This window comes from Kogia breviceps, chromosome 10 (genome assembly GCF_026419965.1).
Source record: "Kogia breviceps isolate mKogBre1 chromosome 10, mKogBre1 haplotype 1, whole genome shotgun sequence".
In the NCBI taxonomy this organism is placed as follows: Eukaryota; Metazoa; Chordata; class Mammalia; order Artiodactyla; family Physeteridae; genus Kogia; species Kogia breviceps.
In genome coordinates this window covers 83,214,762-83,229,709 of record NC_081319.1, presented here as the reverse complement: position 1 = coordinate 83,229,709, position 14,948 = coordinate 83,214,762, and the positions used below count along the sequence as shown (strand labels likewise).

General features: G+C 46.6%; 1 protein-coding gene across 1 annotated transcript in view; it reads right to left on the bottom strand.

Moving 5' to 3' along the window:
• Positions 1-9,319: 9,319 nt before the first annotated feature.
• PAQR8 (progestin and adipoQ receptor family member 8) overlaps positions 9,320-14,948 on the bottom strand; it is a 38,713-nt gene continuing 33,084 nt past the window's right edge. The window contains exon 2 of the mRNA XM_059075336.2: positions 9,320-13,551. Within this exon, the coding sequence (XP_058931319.1) occupies positions 12,468-13,532 (1,065 nt within the window). The 5' untranslated portion in view covers positions 13,533-13,551 and the 3' untranslated portion in view covers positions 9,320-12,467. The remainder of the gene's footprint in view (positions 13,552-14,948) is intronic.

Below are 14,948 nucleotides of genomic sequence, written 5' to 3'. Positions count from 1 at the left end.
TGATGAGAAGTCCCCAGATCAAAAGAGATTAAGAAACCATGGGTTAATGACTGGTTACGAATCGGGTATTTCTTACACTCAACCTCAATCCTCACACAGCTGGGAAGGATATTCTTCCTTCAGCACGTGAGGGATCATTGATCTTAGCATCCAGCTTGTAAGACATCTGTGCCTGAATCAGGTTCTTCACAGGTTGGAGAAATAGAAGTGTTAGAGTGATATGGCAGTAATATTGATAATAGGTTTAGATTCCAAATGTGGACAGGGCACGAATCCATTGATCCAGGTAAATGGCAACCTTGAACATGGGGAAATGCCTCTGATTCCTCCTCTCCCACTTAACATCTCAATCCACTCATACTTCTCTCCTCTCACATATGTGGCATGGAACAGAATTCATGCAGCATGGAACAGAAAGTGAAATGCCCGTTTGGGAGTCCTGAGGGCTGCATTCATGTCCTCACTGTGTCTTGAGTATTTGTGTGAGTTTGGACAACTTACGTACCTGTGTTTCTGGTTTCTTCACCTCTAAAATGAAAAGCCTGGACCAGAATTAATGATCATTAACCGTTTTAAAAACCTAGTGAAAGCTGTGGGTCCTGTCTCCCCCAAATGTGCATACTCACAGGTATAAATTTTAGTTATGATTTTATGGAGCCCCAGTGGGTCTAGGGTCTGGAACTGTTCCCTCTCTGAAATACGATACAGAAGGAGTCCCTATCATAGCTCCCCAGAGGTGGAACAACATGTAGGTAGAGAGTACTGATTGCAGGAAGCTCTTCAGGACAGATGACCCTTTTTTGCCAACAAATGAATTGCAGGGAGGGGGACAAAGAGTGAAGTGGAAGGGAAACCAATAGTTTAAAAGAGACAAATAACAAGTCGACCAACTGCAACTTGTGGGCCCTGTTGAGATCCTGATTCAAACAAATACACTTTAAAAACAACAATGCGGGCTTCCCTGGTGGCGCAGTGGTTGAGAATCCGCCTGCCGATGCAGGAGACACGGGTTCGTGCCCTGGTCCGGGAAGATCCCACATGCCGCGGAGCAACTAAGCCCGTGAGCCATGGCCGCTGAGCCTGTGCGTCCGGAGCCTGTGCTCCGCAACGGGAGAGGCCACAACAGTGAGAGGCCCGCATACCGCAAAAAAAAAAAAAAAAAAAAAACAATGCCATTTATGAGACCGCTGGGAATTCGAATGTGAGAATGTTAAGAAATTGTTCTTCAAATTTTTAGGCATGATCGCTATTGATGGTTTTGCAAGAATGTCTTCATCTTCTCTAAAAACTTTTAGAGATACATACCCAAGTGTGTATCATGGAGAAAATGATAAGATGTCTGGAATTTGTTTCAGAATAATATGAGAAGGAGCAAGTAAGTGAGGGTAGATGACAGCAGATTGCCCGTGAGTTGACACTTGCTGACATGACTAAACACTTCATTAAACATTTCTGTCTACTTTTGTATATACTGAAATCTTCTATAATCAAAAAGTTAAAAAAAAAAGTATGGACTCTGGAGCCAGATGGCCTGGGTATGGGCTCTGATTCTATCACTTACCAGATCTGTGAACTGTGGGAGTGTCTTAACCTTTCCTTACTATAAACATATAATAATAATGATTTGCAACTCATAAGGTTGTTGTGAGCATTAAATGAGTTAGTATATGTAAGTATGAAGCATGGTGCCTGGCACGTAGGAAGTACGCAGTGACTGTTTGCCATTGGTGTGGTCTAGGGGACTTTTCTGAATGGACTGTTTGGAGAGTGACTGGGGACTTGGAAAAATTGTGGATGATCAACTAAAGACAGGAAGGTAAAAGGAAGACAGGGAAGGGAGCAAGTGTGTTAGGCCTTTTAAAGCCTGTGTAACATTTAGAAAGTTTGGCACATGTGACTTATGTCTTTCCTCTTTACTCTTGTACCCTCCAAACATCTCACAGAGACAGACACACACAGACATACACACACAGATAAACACAGAGACGCAGACACACAGACACAGAAACACACAGATACACACAGAAACGCAGACACACAGACACAAACACACACAGATACACACAGACACAGACACACACAGATACACACAGACACACACACAGAGATACAGACACACACATAGACACAAAGACACACACAGATACACATAGACATGCAGACACACAGACACAAACACACACAGATACACACACAGAGATACACAAGACACAGACACAGAAACACACAGAGACACACAGACACACAGACACAGACATGCAGACACACAGACACACACAGATACACACACACACACACATGCAGACACACAGACCTAGACACAGAAACACACAGACACACACACACACAGACACACTCAGATACACATAGACACACACAGATACACACAGACACAGAAACATAGACACACACACACGCAGACTCACAGACACACAGACACAGAAACACACAGATACACACAGACACACACACACGCAGACTCACAGACACACAGACACAGACACACACAGACACAGAAACACAGAGATACACACAGACACACAGATACACAGACACAGACACACACAAATACAGAGAGACACAGAAACGTACAGACACACAGACACACACAGATACATAGAGACAGACACACACAGATACACACACAGACACACACACAGAAACACACAGATACACACAGACACTCAGACACACACACACAGATACACACAGATACACACACAGATACACAGACACACACACACACACCCCAGATCCCTTTAGGGGGTGGGACTCCAAACTCTCTGCGGTTTGGGCTACAGAAAAGCACCAGCCTCCTCCCGTGCGCTGTGGAGGAGGCTGGGGACGGGAGCCTCCCACAGCGCCCCGACCTTTGCCCTGTTCCTGTGGTCACCACCTCCCTCCTGTCACCACTGGGTTGGAGAGCAGACTGTGGCTTTGCAGCCTCTGCAGCCAAAGGTGAAGGCTCGCAAGTGGACGGGTCGCTGCGGGAGCTGAGAAGAGGCAAAGACCTGGGAGGGAAGTTGCCAAGGTGGCCCAGGAGCCCCTGCTTCACTGGGTGGAGTACTGAAACTGGCCTTTTGGAATTTCTTCTCTGTATTTAACCTCCTACCACAGAGGTGCTACTGCATCACACGAGTGATAAGCTTCCCAGGAGTATTTCCAATGAGTTCACCCATGAGACCACAAATCCCGTTTCTCCCTTTAATGGAGTGTGGGTGGGGACAACGGGATCTCCAAGGTCTCTTCTCCCCGTGAGCCTGCTGAGCCCAGGGCCCCTGGGCAGCCAGACTGTATCAGCTGATAGAAGTAAAAACTGAGAAGGGCCTTGAACCAGGTGTTAATTTCCTAGGGCCGACATCACACAGTAGCACAACGGAGGGGCTTAAACAGCAGAAAGTTCTGCTCTAACAATCCCGGAGGCCAGAAGTTGGACATCATGGTCCTAGCAGGGCCACACCCTCCCTCCTGGCCTCTGGTTGTCCCCGTCCACCCTTGACCCTCCGTCCTCCCTGCCTGCGTAACTCCAGCCTTTGGCCTCGGTCGTCACCACTGTTCTCCCCGCGTGTGTCTCTGCTGTCACGGGGCTGTGCATCCTCACCGTTTCTCCGTGTCTCTCTCTTCCTATAAGGACATCGGTCACCTTAGACTAAGGGGCCACCCTACTCCAGTATCACCTCCTTACATCTGCAGCTGCCATTTCCAAAGAAGGTCACTTTCTGAGATCCTGGGGGTTAGGACATCAACATATCTTTGGGGGGAGATGTAATTCACGACATAACAGATGTGAGTCAAGAAGTAAAAAATGAGGGGAGGGATAAATTATATACACACTACTCTATATAAAATAGATAACTAATAAGGACCTACTGTATAGCACAGGAACTCTGCTCAATACTCTAATGGCCTATATGCGAAAAGAATCTAAAAGAGTGGATAGATGTATATGTATGACTGAATCACTTTGCTGTACATCTGAAACTAACACAACATTGTAAATCAACTATACTTCAATTAAAAAAAAAAAAAGTAAAAACAGTGAGTGGAGAAGTGGGGTTTCCTCCATGGGCTGAGAACCCCTGGGGACCACACTGTAAAAGGACCAGACTGCTAACCTGTCCAGGTGGGTCTGGAAACTGCAGGAAGGGTCTCTGCTGACGCTCGTGATGGTCTGTGACATGCAGACAGAGTGACAGAGGAGGAACTCCCACCCAAACACACGCAGACCCCTGGGGGAATGACATACACGTTAACCTGTCATGGGTGGAGAGCGACCCTTCCCCAGGGCAGTGAGCTCCCACTCTGGTGAGAAATTTCGGGAGCCCACGGGGAGGGTGGGCGAGTTTGCATAGAACCCACAGTTCCCTGCTCAGGGGAAGTGGTAGAAATCATAACAATTAAGACGATTGCCACTTGGAGTCATTGAGCACAAACTTTGTGCTGTTTTTTCCCCCAGCAGCAAAATTAGTCAGATTCTGAACTAATGTGTTCTTGTTGGAAAGAGAAAATACACTGAATGGAGATGTTTTGCATGTTGCTATTAAGTTGCTTTTAAGAAACTGTTTTAACTGGAATAGTGTTCTGATTGACTTTGAGGACTATGATATTTTTAACAGGTTCTGAAGGCAAAGAAGGCTTCATGGGAGAAGCACAGGGAAATGATGTGAGGAGAATCGGTGGTTCTTTGAGCTGCCTGGAGTCCTTGGAGGTCATCCAGGTGGCTACAGATGGCCTCTGAGACTAACGTGACCAGGTGTGCTTTGGAGTCCAGCACAAAGTATATTTAAGAATCTCACCATTGGTATCACATCAACGGTCACAGCCTAGGGAATGTTCTTGGCCAAAGTGTCTAGAAATGAAACAAAAACTGCCTCTTTCGGTTTATTTCATTTATCGGAGCAAAAAAAAAAAAAAAAAAATCGTCGTTACATTTCCCTTTCATTCTACAGTTTTTCCACTTCACCCAATTGGTAAAGGTCTGAGTAAAGGTCTATTACTTAATAGCAGGTAGTTTGGGGGAAATTTATTTAATCTACCAGTTTCCTCATTTATGAAGCGGGAGCAATAACAGTACCTGCCTCCCGAGGGTTACATGAGGGTTAAAGGAAAGAATCTAAGCAAACAGCTGAGTGAAGGACTTGGCAAGGAGTGAGCACTAAATAATGTACTCTGTTCACGTTGTTATCATTCCTGGTTTGCAGATTCTGCCCTGGATGTTTCACTGCATTTCTGCCTGGAGGATTACCCAGAGCACAAACCAGGGTCAGTAGGACTTAAGGAGACATTCAAAGCCTGTCTGGGAAGTGGAGGTCAGCGTTCTGTGAGCTTAAAAAATGCTCTGAGAATTTGGGAAGAATCCTGTGAGCGCGCGAGTGTGTCCACAGGAATGCAACCTATAGGGCTAAGCCCACAAGTAGAATAACTTAATGATAACCTGGTTTCGTGTAGATGGCAGGCAACAGAATTTGCTCTACGTTCTGCCAGCAAAGGTCGTGTGCAATTAGTAATTAGTCCACGTAGATAAATGGCTACCCTGCAATTTTCTTGGGCAGGATTCTTCCCCAGCATTCCCCATCCTGAAGTCACAGTAAAAGCCCGAGTCCTTACAATGATCTCACCATCTGTCCTCATCTCGGTCTGACTCCTCGACCCCTCTTGACCCCTCTCCAGTTCAGGCAGGCTCTGGCCTCAGGGCCCTTGCAATTCTTCCCTCTGCCCCCGGGGGAGAAACACACACACACACCTCTTTCTGTAGTCTCCCCTGATCCTGTTTAAAGTTGCACACTTGCTCCATCCCTCCCGCCTCTCCTTCCTTGCTTTCTGTTTCTCCTCGGCACCAACACCTTCTAACACCTTAACTCTCTGATGTATCTATTTGGTTTGCCTTTTTTTTTTTTGGCCACGCAGCTTGTGGGATCTTAGTTCCCCCACCAGGGATTGAACCCGTGCCCCTTCACAGTGAAGGCACAGAGTCCTAACCACGGGACCGCCAGGGAAGCCCCGGTTTGTTGTCTTGCACTCACCCCCCACTGCTGAGGGTAAGGCTCTGTCAGGGCTGGGATTTGTTTTGTCCACGGCTGTATCCCTGGTGCCTAGCACAGGGACTGGTACCTGTGGGCTCAGTGTTTGTGGAGTGTGGGGCTGGATTCACACACAGAGTTCTTTCAACGCGAGATGTTTCGTGAGCCCGTGTTCCAGCCACAGCATCAGCAAATTACCTATGTAAATGTCAGAAGGGAGTGTCATGTGACTGTAAACTGAGCCAGACTGTTGATTGATTTTTTTTTGTACTTTACAGAATCAAAGTATTAGGTTGCCTGAAAATTCCTAACTTCTGGCTTTTCAGGAAGCTTTATATCGCACTGCTAATTTACGTATTGACAATATTTTGACGTGGCCTTATTCTTACTCTGAAGGGACTCATTTTAGTGAAGTGTCCGTGAATTATCTTTTTTTCTCCATTTTTTAGCATTTTCTTTCATAAGCTTTTATTACTTGGAAATGAGAAATAACCAATGCCTTTAAGGGGGCCTTCCTACTAATGTGTGCAAAACTCTTTTATGAGGCAGAGAAACATTTTAAAAGTCATTGTCACTTGTCAGAATCCCTGGGAGAGCCAATCATTTGAAGAATTGACAATCCCAGTGAAAGAGCAGAGGGCGGGGTTGTATCATCTCAGCAATAGTTGGTTTCTCTTCCCAGGATTCAAAGGTTTTCAAGGAGCTATGACTGGAGACTGAGATTTGACTTTAAAATCTAGGCCACTGAGGGCCTAAAGCCAATGGAAATTTCTGGCTTCTGAGGAGACCAAGAGATGCAGAGAATGCTTTATTTGATATCCAAGGACATCCACAATGTACTTCTTAACCCCCAAAGAAGTGATACGACCCTGGCTATTCATGAGGCATTTAGGAACAAAAATTAAAATGAGATTAGGTAAAGTATACACAATACGTTAAAAAGTGCTTTACACACTGCAAAGGGCTCTGCAAATATTTGGTGCTGATGTTTTGAATTAGCTGGGCCCTGAATTTATCTAAAGGAAAAAGGACTTTGAGTTTAAACATTCCTAGTTGTGTGACTTTGAAGCAATCATTCCACTTTCTTAGTGTGTTTTCTGGTTTAATGGAGCTCTTTTTGGTTTTACCTCACATGACTCTTTAGGAACGCAAATGGTTGTGGAAATGTTTGGGGAAGCATAGTGCTCTATATAATCTGAGCTGTTATTCTGGAGCCTTTGAATTGGCCAAGGCCTCCTAGAGTCTAAAATACAGTGCATAATTTCCTGAGAATCATGTTGGTAAGAAGTGCCCTTACCTTAGATAGATATGCTCCCAAAGTTAATATCTAAATGAATTTTCTCTTTAATGCAATGATTTTCCTTCTATATTAAATATTTCTAAAAAAATTCCATAAGGGATAAGGTGGTTTTTTGTTTTTGTTTTTTTTCCCAAAGGAGGCAGCCAGGGTGTAGCATGCTGCTTCCAACTTACCAAATCAGCAACTTGCACTCAGGTTGGAACCCTACATCCCTTTCCCTAAAGGATGGGCTTTATGGGAAGTCTATACCACCTGTGGAAATATAGGGCTTCTCTCTGTGTCTGGCTGTGTCAAGGATTGCCCAGGACTGGATTAAATCAACCAGAGGGCAGGAAGATGGGCTGGGGAGGCAGCAGGAGTATCAAGAAGGATTGAGGTGACTCTAAGGTGACAGCCTTGCTGGAGTGGGAAGTGTTTCCAGCCTCTGGAGGGGAAAGGAGAGAGCTCAATCCTTTTGAAAAGCGGCTGGCCCAACGCAGGTCCCAGCCTCCCGTGGGTTTGGCAGGCCATCTGGCCCTCAGGCTGTGACTGGAACCAAGTCCTGGAGAGGGGCCCCTATCATGGCCCAAGGTGCGAAGACACTGGTCCTCCATTAGCATGGAGGGTCCCGGTTTTTTACCCCCACTGTGGTATCTCCAGAGCCAACATGGAGTCTGCTGCCAAGAGATGCTCATCAATACTTGCTACATCAGTAACTGAAGAGTGGTTAAACTATTAGCAGTGACAACAGAAGTATTTGCAAACTGCCCAGGGTCCCTACTGGTGATAAAAAGGATTTGGGCAAGAGGGGTATCCATAATTCTATCAGTGGAGCCTCTAGCCAGAGAATGCTGTTTTCTTCCTGTTACGGTGAGAGTAGAATCACCTTTTCCACAGCTATTGAACTCTAATAGTTAAGGCCACAGAATCCTTTAGTTGATAGGTGCCACATTTCACAACCATAGTACCTGTTACGGTATAACAATAGTACAGTTCATAATTTTTAGGTTTCAAAAAATACAGTCCATCAATTCAAAAGTTTGGAATATTTAACACTATTTCCATGAGATTAAAATATTTATTCAATTAGATTGAAAATCCTTAGAGAAATCAACTCCATAGCTTTTGGGGAGGGGGCCCAATGTGATCTACTCACAGTGGGGATTTGGGGGAGGGGGAGCATATTTGGGGATTTGGGGTATGGAGATTTTTTTCAAAGCTTTTATACTTTCCTACTTCTAGGTGGCTATGAAGTATCCTGATCTCCTTCTGGCAATGTTTGTGTAGATAAAACCTTTCTTTAAGATAGGCCTTGTCAAAGACACAAGGTAGCTGTTGAGAGTACAATAATGCATTTACAAAATCTGTTAAATGGTGATTTGTGTAAGTAGATTTATATAAACAGAAAATAGTTCTCTTTTCTCTTTGCCAAGCAATCAAGCAAAACCCTAGGAACAACAAAATTAGGCGGAGGCCTTGGGGACAGTGGCCATGCCCTCTCTGAGTAAGACATGAGCGCCACCTGGAGGACCCATGTGAAACTACAGCGCGGCCACTGAAGAACCTAATGTTTTCAAGCATCAGGGTACAACTGGTGAACAGGTGAGCAACAGAGGTAGGAAAGAACTACCTCCATTCCATGGCTTGAGCGCCTACTATTTCAAGCTTCCAGTAGAGGAGTGAGAATAGTGTTACTGATTGAGGTACTTTCAGCCAAGGTGGGAGATGAAACCCTAACATCTGAAGAGTATTAACAGTAGCTCCCTAGTAAATATAGGTCAGGAATTGCTTGCAAGAGGGAAACAAACAGGCAAATAGGTCCCCAATTCGCTGCATCTTGTTATTCCCTGTCTCTACCCTGAGCAGGGGGCCACATACAATACCCATTTTATTCCCAAGACGTAAATGACTAATAGTTTAGTTGAGTTTTTTTCCCAGAGGCATTTACATTTTATTAGGTTGAAAGCCTTAGTAAAAAAAAGAGAACAATAACAACAGAATTTCCAATAGATGTCAAGTTTTTGTTTGTTTGTTTTGCAGTGCGTGGGCCTCTCACTGTTGTGGCCTCTCCCGCTGCGGAGCACAGGCTCCAGACGCGCAGGCTCAGCGGCCATGGCTCACGGGCCCAGCCGCTCGGCAGCATGTGGGAACTTCCCGGACCGGGGCACGAACCCGCGTCCCCTGCATCGACAGGCGAACTCTCAACCACTGCGCCACCAGCGAAGCCCCAATAGATGTCAACTTTTGGCTTTGGTGGAATAAGAAGAACCATCCCCTTTATCAAATACTTATTATTCTTTTTAAACAAACTAGGTCTCTTCCTTACTGATTCAATCGTTTGAATGAAAATGTTTTAAAAGGAGTATTTAACCCCTCAAGAGTCTGAGTATTTAAAAACGCCTGCATCTCCTGTTTCTCTATTTCTCATGAGATACTGGAATTTCTAACCAGATAGTAGACCCTCAACTCAACACTTCTCAAATATCTCTGGTGAAAAAATTTTTTTTAAATTTCCAGTACTTGAGGGACCAATGCTTGGGTAAATTGAAATCAAAATGTTATGAATTTTATGTTCATATCTAAGAGTTTAGTGTCTCTCTGTACTTATCTTGTCACAGACCAATAAGTGTGCAGACTGGCACTGGTCTGTGGGTGGCGTTGGAAGATCACTGCGATACCTTGTGTTTTCTCCTTTAAAAAATACCTGCATTTGGCCTAAAGACCTCTGCCCACCATGACCACCAGTTACATGCAAGAGCTTGCCTTACATCTTCCGTCCAATTTTTTTTTCTTTTTTTTTTTGCGGTACGCGGGCCTCTCACTGCTGCGCCCTCTCCCATCGTGGAGCACAGGCTCCGGACGCACAGGCCCAGTGGCCATGGCTCACGGGCCCAGCCGCTCCGCGGCATGTGGGATCCTCCCGGACCGGGGCACGAACCCGTGTCCCCTGCATCGGCAGGCGGACCCTCAACCACTGCGCCACCAGGGAAGCCCTCTTCCTTCCAATTTTTAAAAGAAGATAGCCTCTGTCTGAATCCATAATTACAGACATTTCAGACACTTTCTCATCTCCATTTAAACTGACCCTCTACTTGCACTGTGTTGACACAACTTTCCATTCCTCTGTTCGTTAGTTCAGCCGGTTTGGTGTTGCTCACTTTCTTGGCGGTGAATTTGGCCTGGATGCCAGAAGCTTGTGTAAGACACTTGGGTAGCACAGAAGTTCAGGTATTTGAGGATTCCTAGGAGAAATCCATCTAGGAAAACAACATAACTGACAAGACATATGCTTGCTTTTTTTTTTTTTTTGGCCACCCCACGGCATGCAGGATCTTAGTTCCCAGGCCAGGGATCGAACCCGCACCCCCTGCAGTGGAAGCGGGGAGTCTTAACCACTGGACCGCCAGGGAAGTCCCGACATACGCTTTCTTCATATAAAGATTACAGGAAAGCCTCAGTTGAATTTTTCCCTCCAAAATACAGGTTGAAAGAGTCTGCTGATGGATAAGCAATTCTGGTATTCATAAGTTTTTTCATCCATGGGTTGGAAGGCAATTAATTCTTTTTCTCTTATCCTATAACCCCAAACTGAAAATTCCACATGGCCATGTATTAAAAGTTTGTACATTTCCATTTATAAGGCACAAACCCTACACATCTTTCAAGAGAAAGGAAGAAAACAAAGATATGAAGACAACAAAGTAATCTAGGAAGAGAGGAGGTTCATCAAACCGGAATGAAAACTCACCTCCCTTTTTAGTAAACAGAGACCTTATACAGATAGGAAATACAGCCTCTGGGGAGGGTTCCAATGCAGCCCCCTTCACTGGACCAGTGCAGAAGGCAGTCCTCAGGGGGGCTGCGTGGCCAGAACACATCAACCGCAAGCCCGCCCCATCCCATAGAAGCTGCTGGGCAGCTATGTCCTAAACAGAACATTCTGCCTACAGGGTGCCCAGTTCACCATCTTCACCCAAAGGAGCCTTCGGGGACTAATCCACCATGAATGCACACATGTGCCTGTCCTGGGGCTTGATTAATTTAAGCTGCTCTAAGCTGAGGTACAACTGCCTCCCCGAGGACCCCGAACTAGGGTAGTTATGCGGGTCCTTCATGGGGCAGCATCTCTGGACCTTGAGTTCCTCTTGAAATAATCAGATCCCTCGTGGGACTCTTAGAACCAATTCACTCTACCAGGGGCTTTTTGAACCTGCTGGTCAAAATCTGGAGAAGATGCTCTGGAAAAAGCTCCAGACCTTCTGGCATGTAAGGCAGCCCTAATAGATCTCAAGTAATCCTGCAATGCACAGGTATAAAACAGAAGGGTCCCATGTCACCAAACGGTATCCATGCTTGCTGGCTGGACCTCCTGATGGCTCTTGGCACTGTATTTTCTATTACCGTTTCCTTTAGTATTATATGAGAGTAAGTTTCCTGAATGTCCACATGGATCCAAGAGTTTCTTGGAAGTATGACTGCTTCACCGTCCTCTCTGTCATCATGCAAGGTACAGATGGGAGTGAACAGCACTTGGGAGAAAACAGCCAGGCAGACATCATCCTGAGAAAAGGGTCAGTGCTAGAGTGGGCCAGAGAAGGGACCAGAAGTCAGACGAACCGAGTAATTCACGACGTCTGAGGGTTTTACGGAATCTCCTTGAAGATTCTGACTTCTCCACCCCGGACAATCTGAAATCCAAACGAAATCGGGTCCTTGGGTCAATGTACCCAATTACCAAAGACCAGCATCATAGAAGAATGCTCATTTCAATACAGTGTGGTCCAGCCACCTCCTAACTTTTCCAGTCCAGTTGGATTATCCCTTTAGACCAGGCCTTGCCCCTGGAATCCACAGTCAGAATTCTACTAAATCTTCAGGCATGAAGATGGTTCTTAATTCAGTGTCCGATGAATCTTAGCCAAGGTCCCTTCCCTTCCTGTGTCTCGTATGGCTACAGCCCAGAGGATAAAGGAATACTTTCATTCACAACAATAACAGCAAAACTCTTGGACCCTTTGGCTTCCTAATGCCATGGTCATAGCCACCCTTGGAAATATGTACTCATTTAAAAGCCTGCTCTAAAAAACCAAAAGTCAGCTCCTACTGTTGATTCAAGTTTTCCCCAAATCATATCAGGCCAACTCCACACAGCGCCCCATCTGCTGGCCTCAAGAATCTTTCTTGGTCAGTCTGGCCTTGATTTTTTGCCTCAAGAAGGCTGCAGTGGCTGCACTGCAGGCAACCAAGAAGAAGAAGGAGAGGCAGGCCGTGTAGATGGACAGGGGGCTGTGGCGTTGCAGGAAGATCTCCTGTCGCCCCTTGTAGTCTAGGAGGATGGCCTCCAGCTGAGACAGTGTGCAGACAGACAGAAAGGCGTGGAAGATCTGATGCCCGTGGCCCACGATGTCACAGGAACCCGGGAAGTACTTCTCCGGAACCGGACAGGAGAAGAAGTAGGCACTGACCAGAAAGAAGGCAATCTGGAGGGAGTGGTACCAGACTGCCTGCTCCTGGCAGCCAGACAGGTGGCACAGAACCACGCGATGTGCCACGGGGCTGATGTCCAGGATGAAGGCCAGCCCCGCCGGCACCACCTGACAGATCTTCCTCATGACTGGGTAAGGCCTGCGGTAACGGTACTTAGCGTAGCAGCAGCCAGCGCAAGATAACCAGCCACAGAAGGCAGCTGCGGGCAGGAAGAAAAGCCAGAAGTGCTCGTACCAGGCCTGGTCGGAGGTGTAGAAGAAGTGGACCAAGGCACTGCCGTACTGGTAAACGCTCACGCCCACGTAGTCCACAAAGTAGAAGGTGTAGTGGGAGAGCTCGGACTTGGACTGCAGCAGGTGGGCCAGGAGGCTGAAGGTGAGGTAAGTGATGGAGGACAGAACATAGAGGAGCAGGGGCAGGGCATGGGCAGAGGTCCAAGGCAGGCCCTCGGCCTCCACAAAGGCCCAGAACCGCAAGAGGACGGCCAGAGCCGCCAGCAAGTGGGTCCAGACGTTGACCACCTCGTTGTGTTTCTGAAAGAGGCTGAAGAAGTAGTAACGCCACTCGTGGCCGGTGGGGCGGTACCCAGCATGGATGTAGGGCTCCCGGAAGAGCTGGGGCACGTCGGTCTCCGGGACGGTGCCAGGCATCTTGGGCAGCCCATCCTCCAAAATCTTGGGCAGGCGGCGCAGATGCTGTCCACTCACGGACAAGGTGCTCAGACGCTCCAGGATGGCAGTCGTCATGGCTACACGGGGAGGCAACCTACAGGAAACAGAGTAAAATGGGCAAAGATGCAGTGAGGGGGTGCTGAGCAAAGACGGTGAGGGAACTATGGGTTTCTAGTGCAGCTGGGGAGGCGGGACTGCAGACAACTTCTTTGAGCCTCCTTTTTTTTTCTCGTATGTAGAATAATAGTGTTGGCCCAAGATGGCTTACTGCTCTGACATTCTGACTTTGTCTCTACTGCTCACTACAGAGTGAGGCAAAGTCACATCTTGTAAAATGGGAATGTCAGCCACCCCATTTTAATGACACCTAGAAGGTAAGTGGGGGTACCTTTAAAGCTTTCGAGTTTGCTAGATGACATTGAAATGTAACCCTCAGGGCTTCCCTGGTGGCGCAGTGGTTAAGGATCCACCTGCCAATGCAGGGGACACGGGTTCAAGCCCTGGTCCGGGAAGATCCCACACGCTGCGGAGCAACTAAGCCCATGTGCCACAACTACTGAGCCTACGCTCCAGGGCACGTGAGCCACAACTACTGAGCCCACGTGCCACAACTACTGAAACCCACGTGCCTAGAGCCCATGCTCTGCAACAAGAGAAGCCACCGCAATAAGAAACCTGCACACCGCAATGAAAGAGTAGCCCCCGCTTGCCGCAACTAGAGAAAGCCCGTGCGCAGCAACGAAGGCCCGACACGGCCATAAATAAATAAATAAATAATCACAGTGAGCTACCAACACAAACTCACTAAAAATCGCTAAAATAAAAAAAAATGTAATCATCAGACAGACTCTATCAGTACGAAGTTTTGTTTTTTTTTTTTTAAGGAATGGTAAAGCAAGAGACACTGTTCCATTTTATTTATAACGGTAAGAAACTGGAAAGAAATTTCTTGTTCAACAATAGGAAATTGGGCTTCCCTGGTGGTGCAGTGTTTGAGAGTCTGCCTGCCGATGCCAGGGACACGGGTTCGTGTCCCGGTCCGGGAGGATCCCACGTGCTGTGGAGCGGCTGGGCCCGTGAGCCATGGTCGCTGAGCCTGCGCGTCCGGAGCCTGTGCTCCGCAACGGGAGAGGCCACAGCAGTGAGAGGCCCGCGTACCGCAAAAGAAAAAAAAAAAATAGGAAATTGGTTTTTAAAAAGCATAGAACCATAATTTAAGCTGTAAAACAGAATTGTGAGCAAACAATAGAAATATGTTGTGAATGTATTTAATGACATGAAAAGATCTAGCTGTATATTCATTGTCTATTATCCCAATGTCTTCCTAGTGGAACCTAGTAGTTTTCTCTCTTCAAATCTCCTATACTTCTTCATCCATCCTCACTCAGCCTAACCTTTTCCCTATTTTATTGAGAAAACGCAATCAATCAGAAGAGACTTCTGCAATCTACTACCACAACATTTACCTACCAGCCAGCATTTCTGTCACAC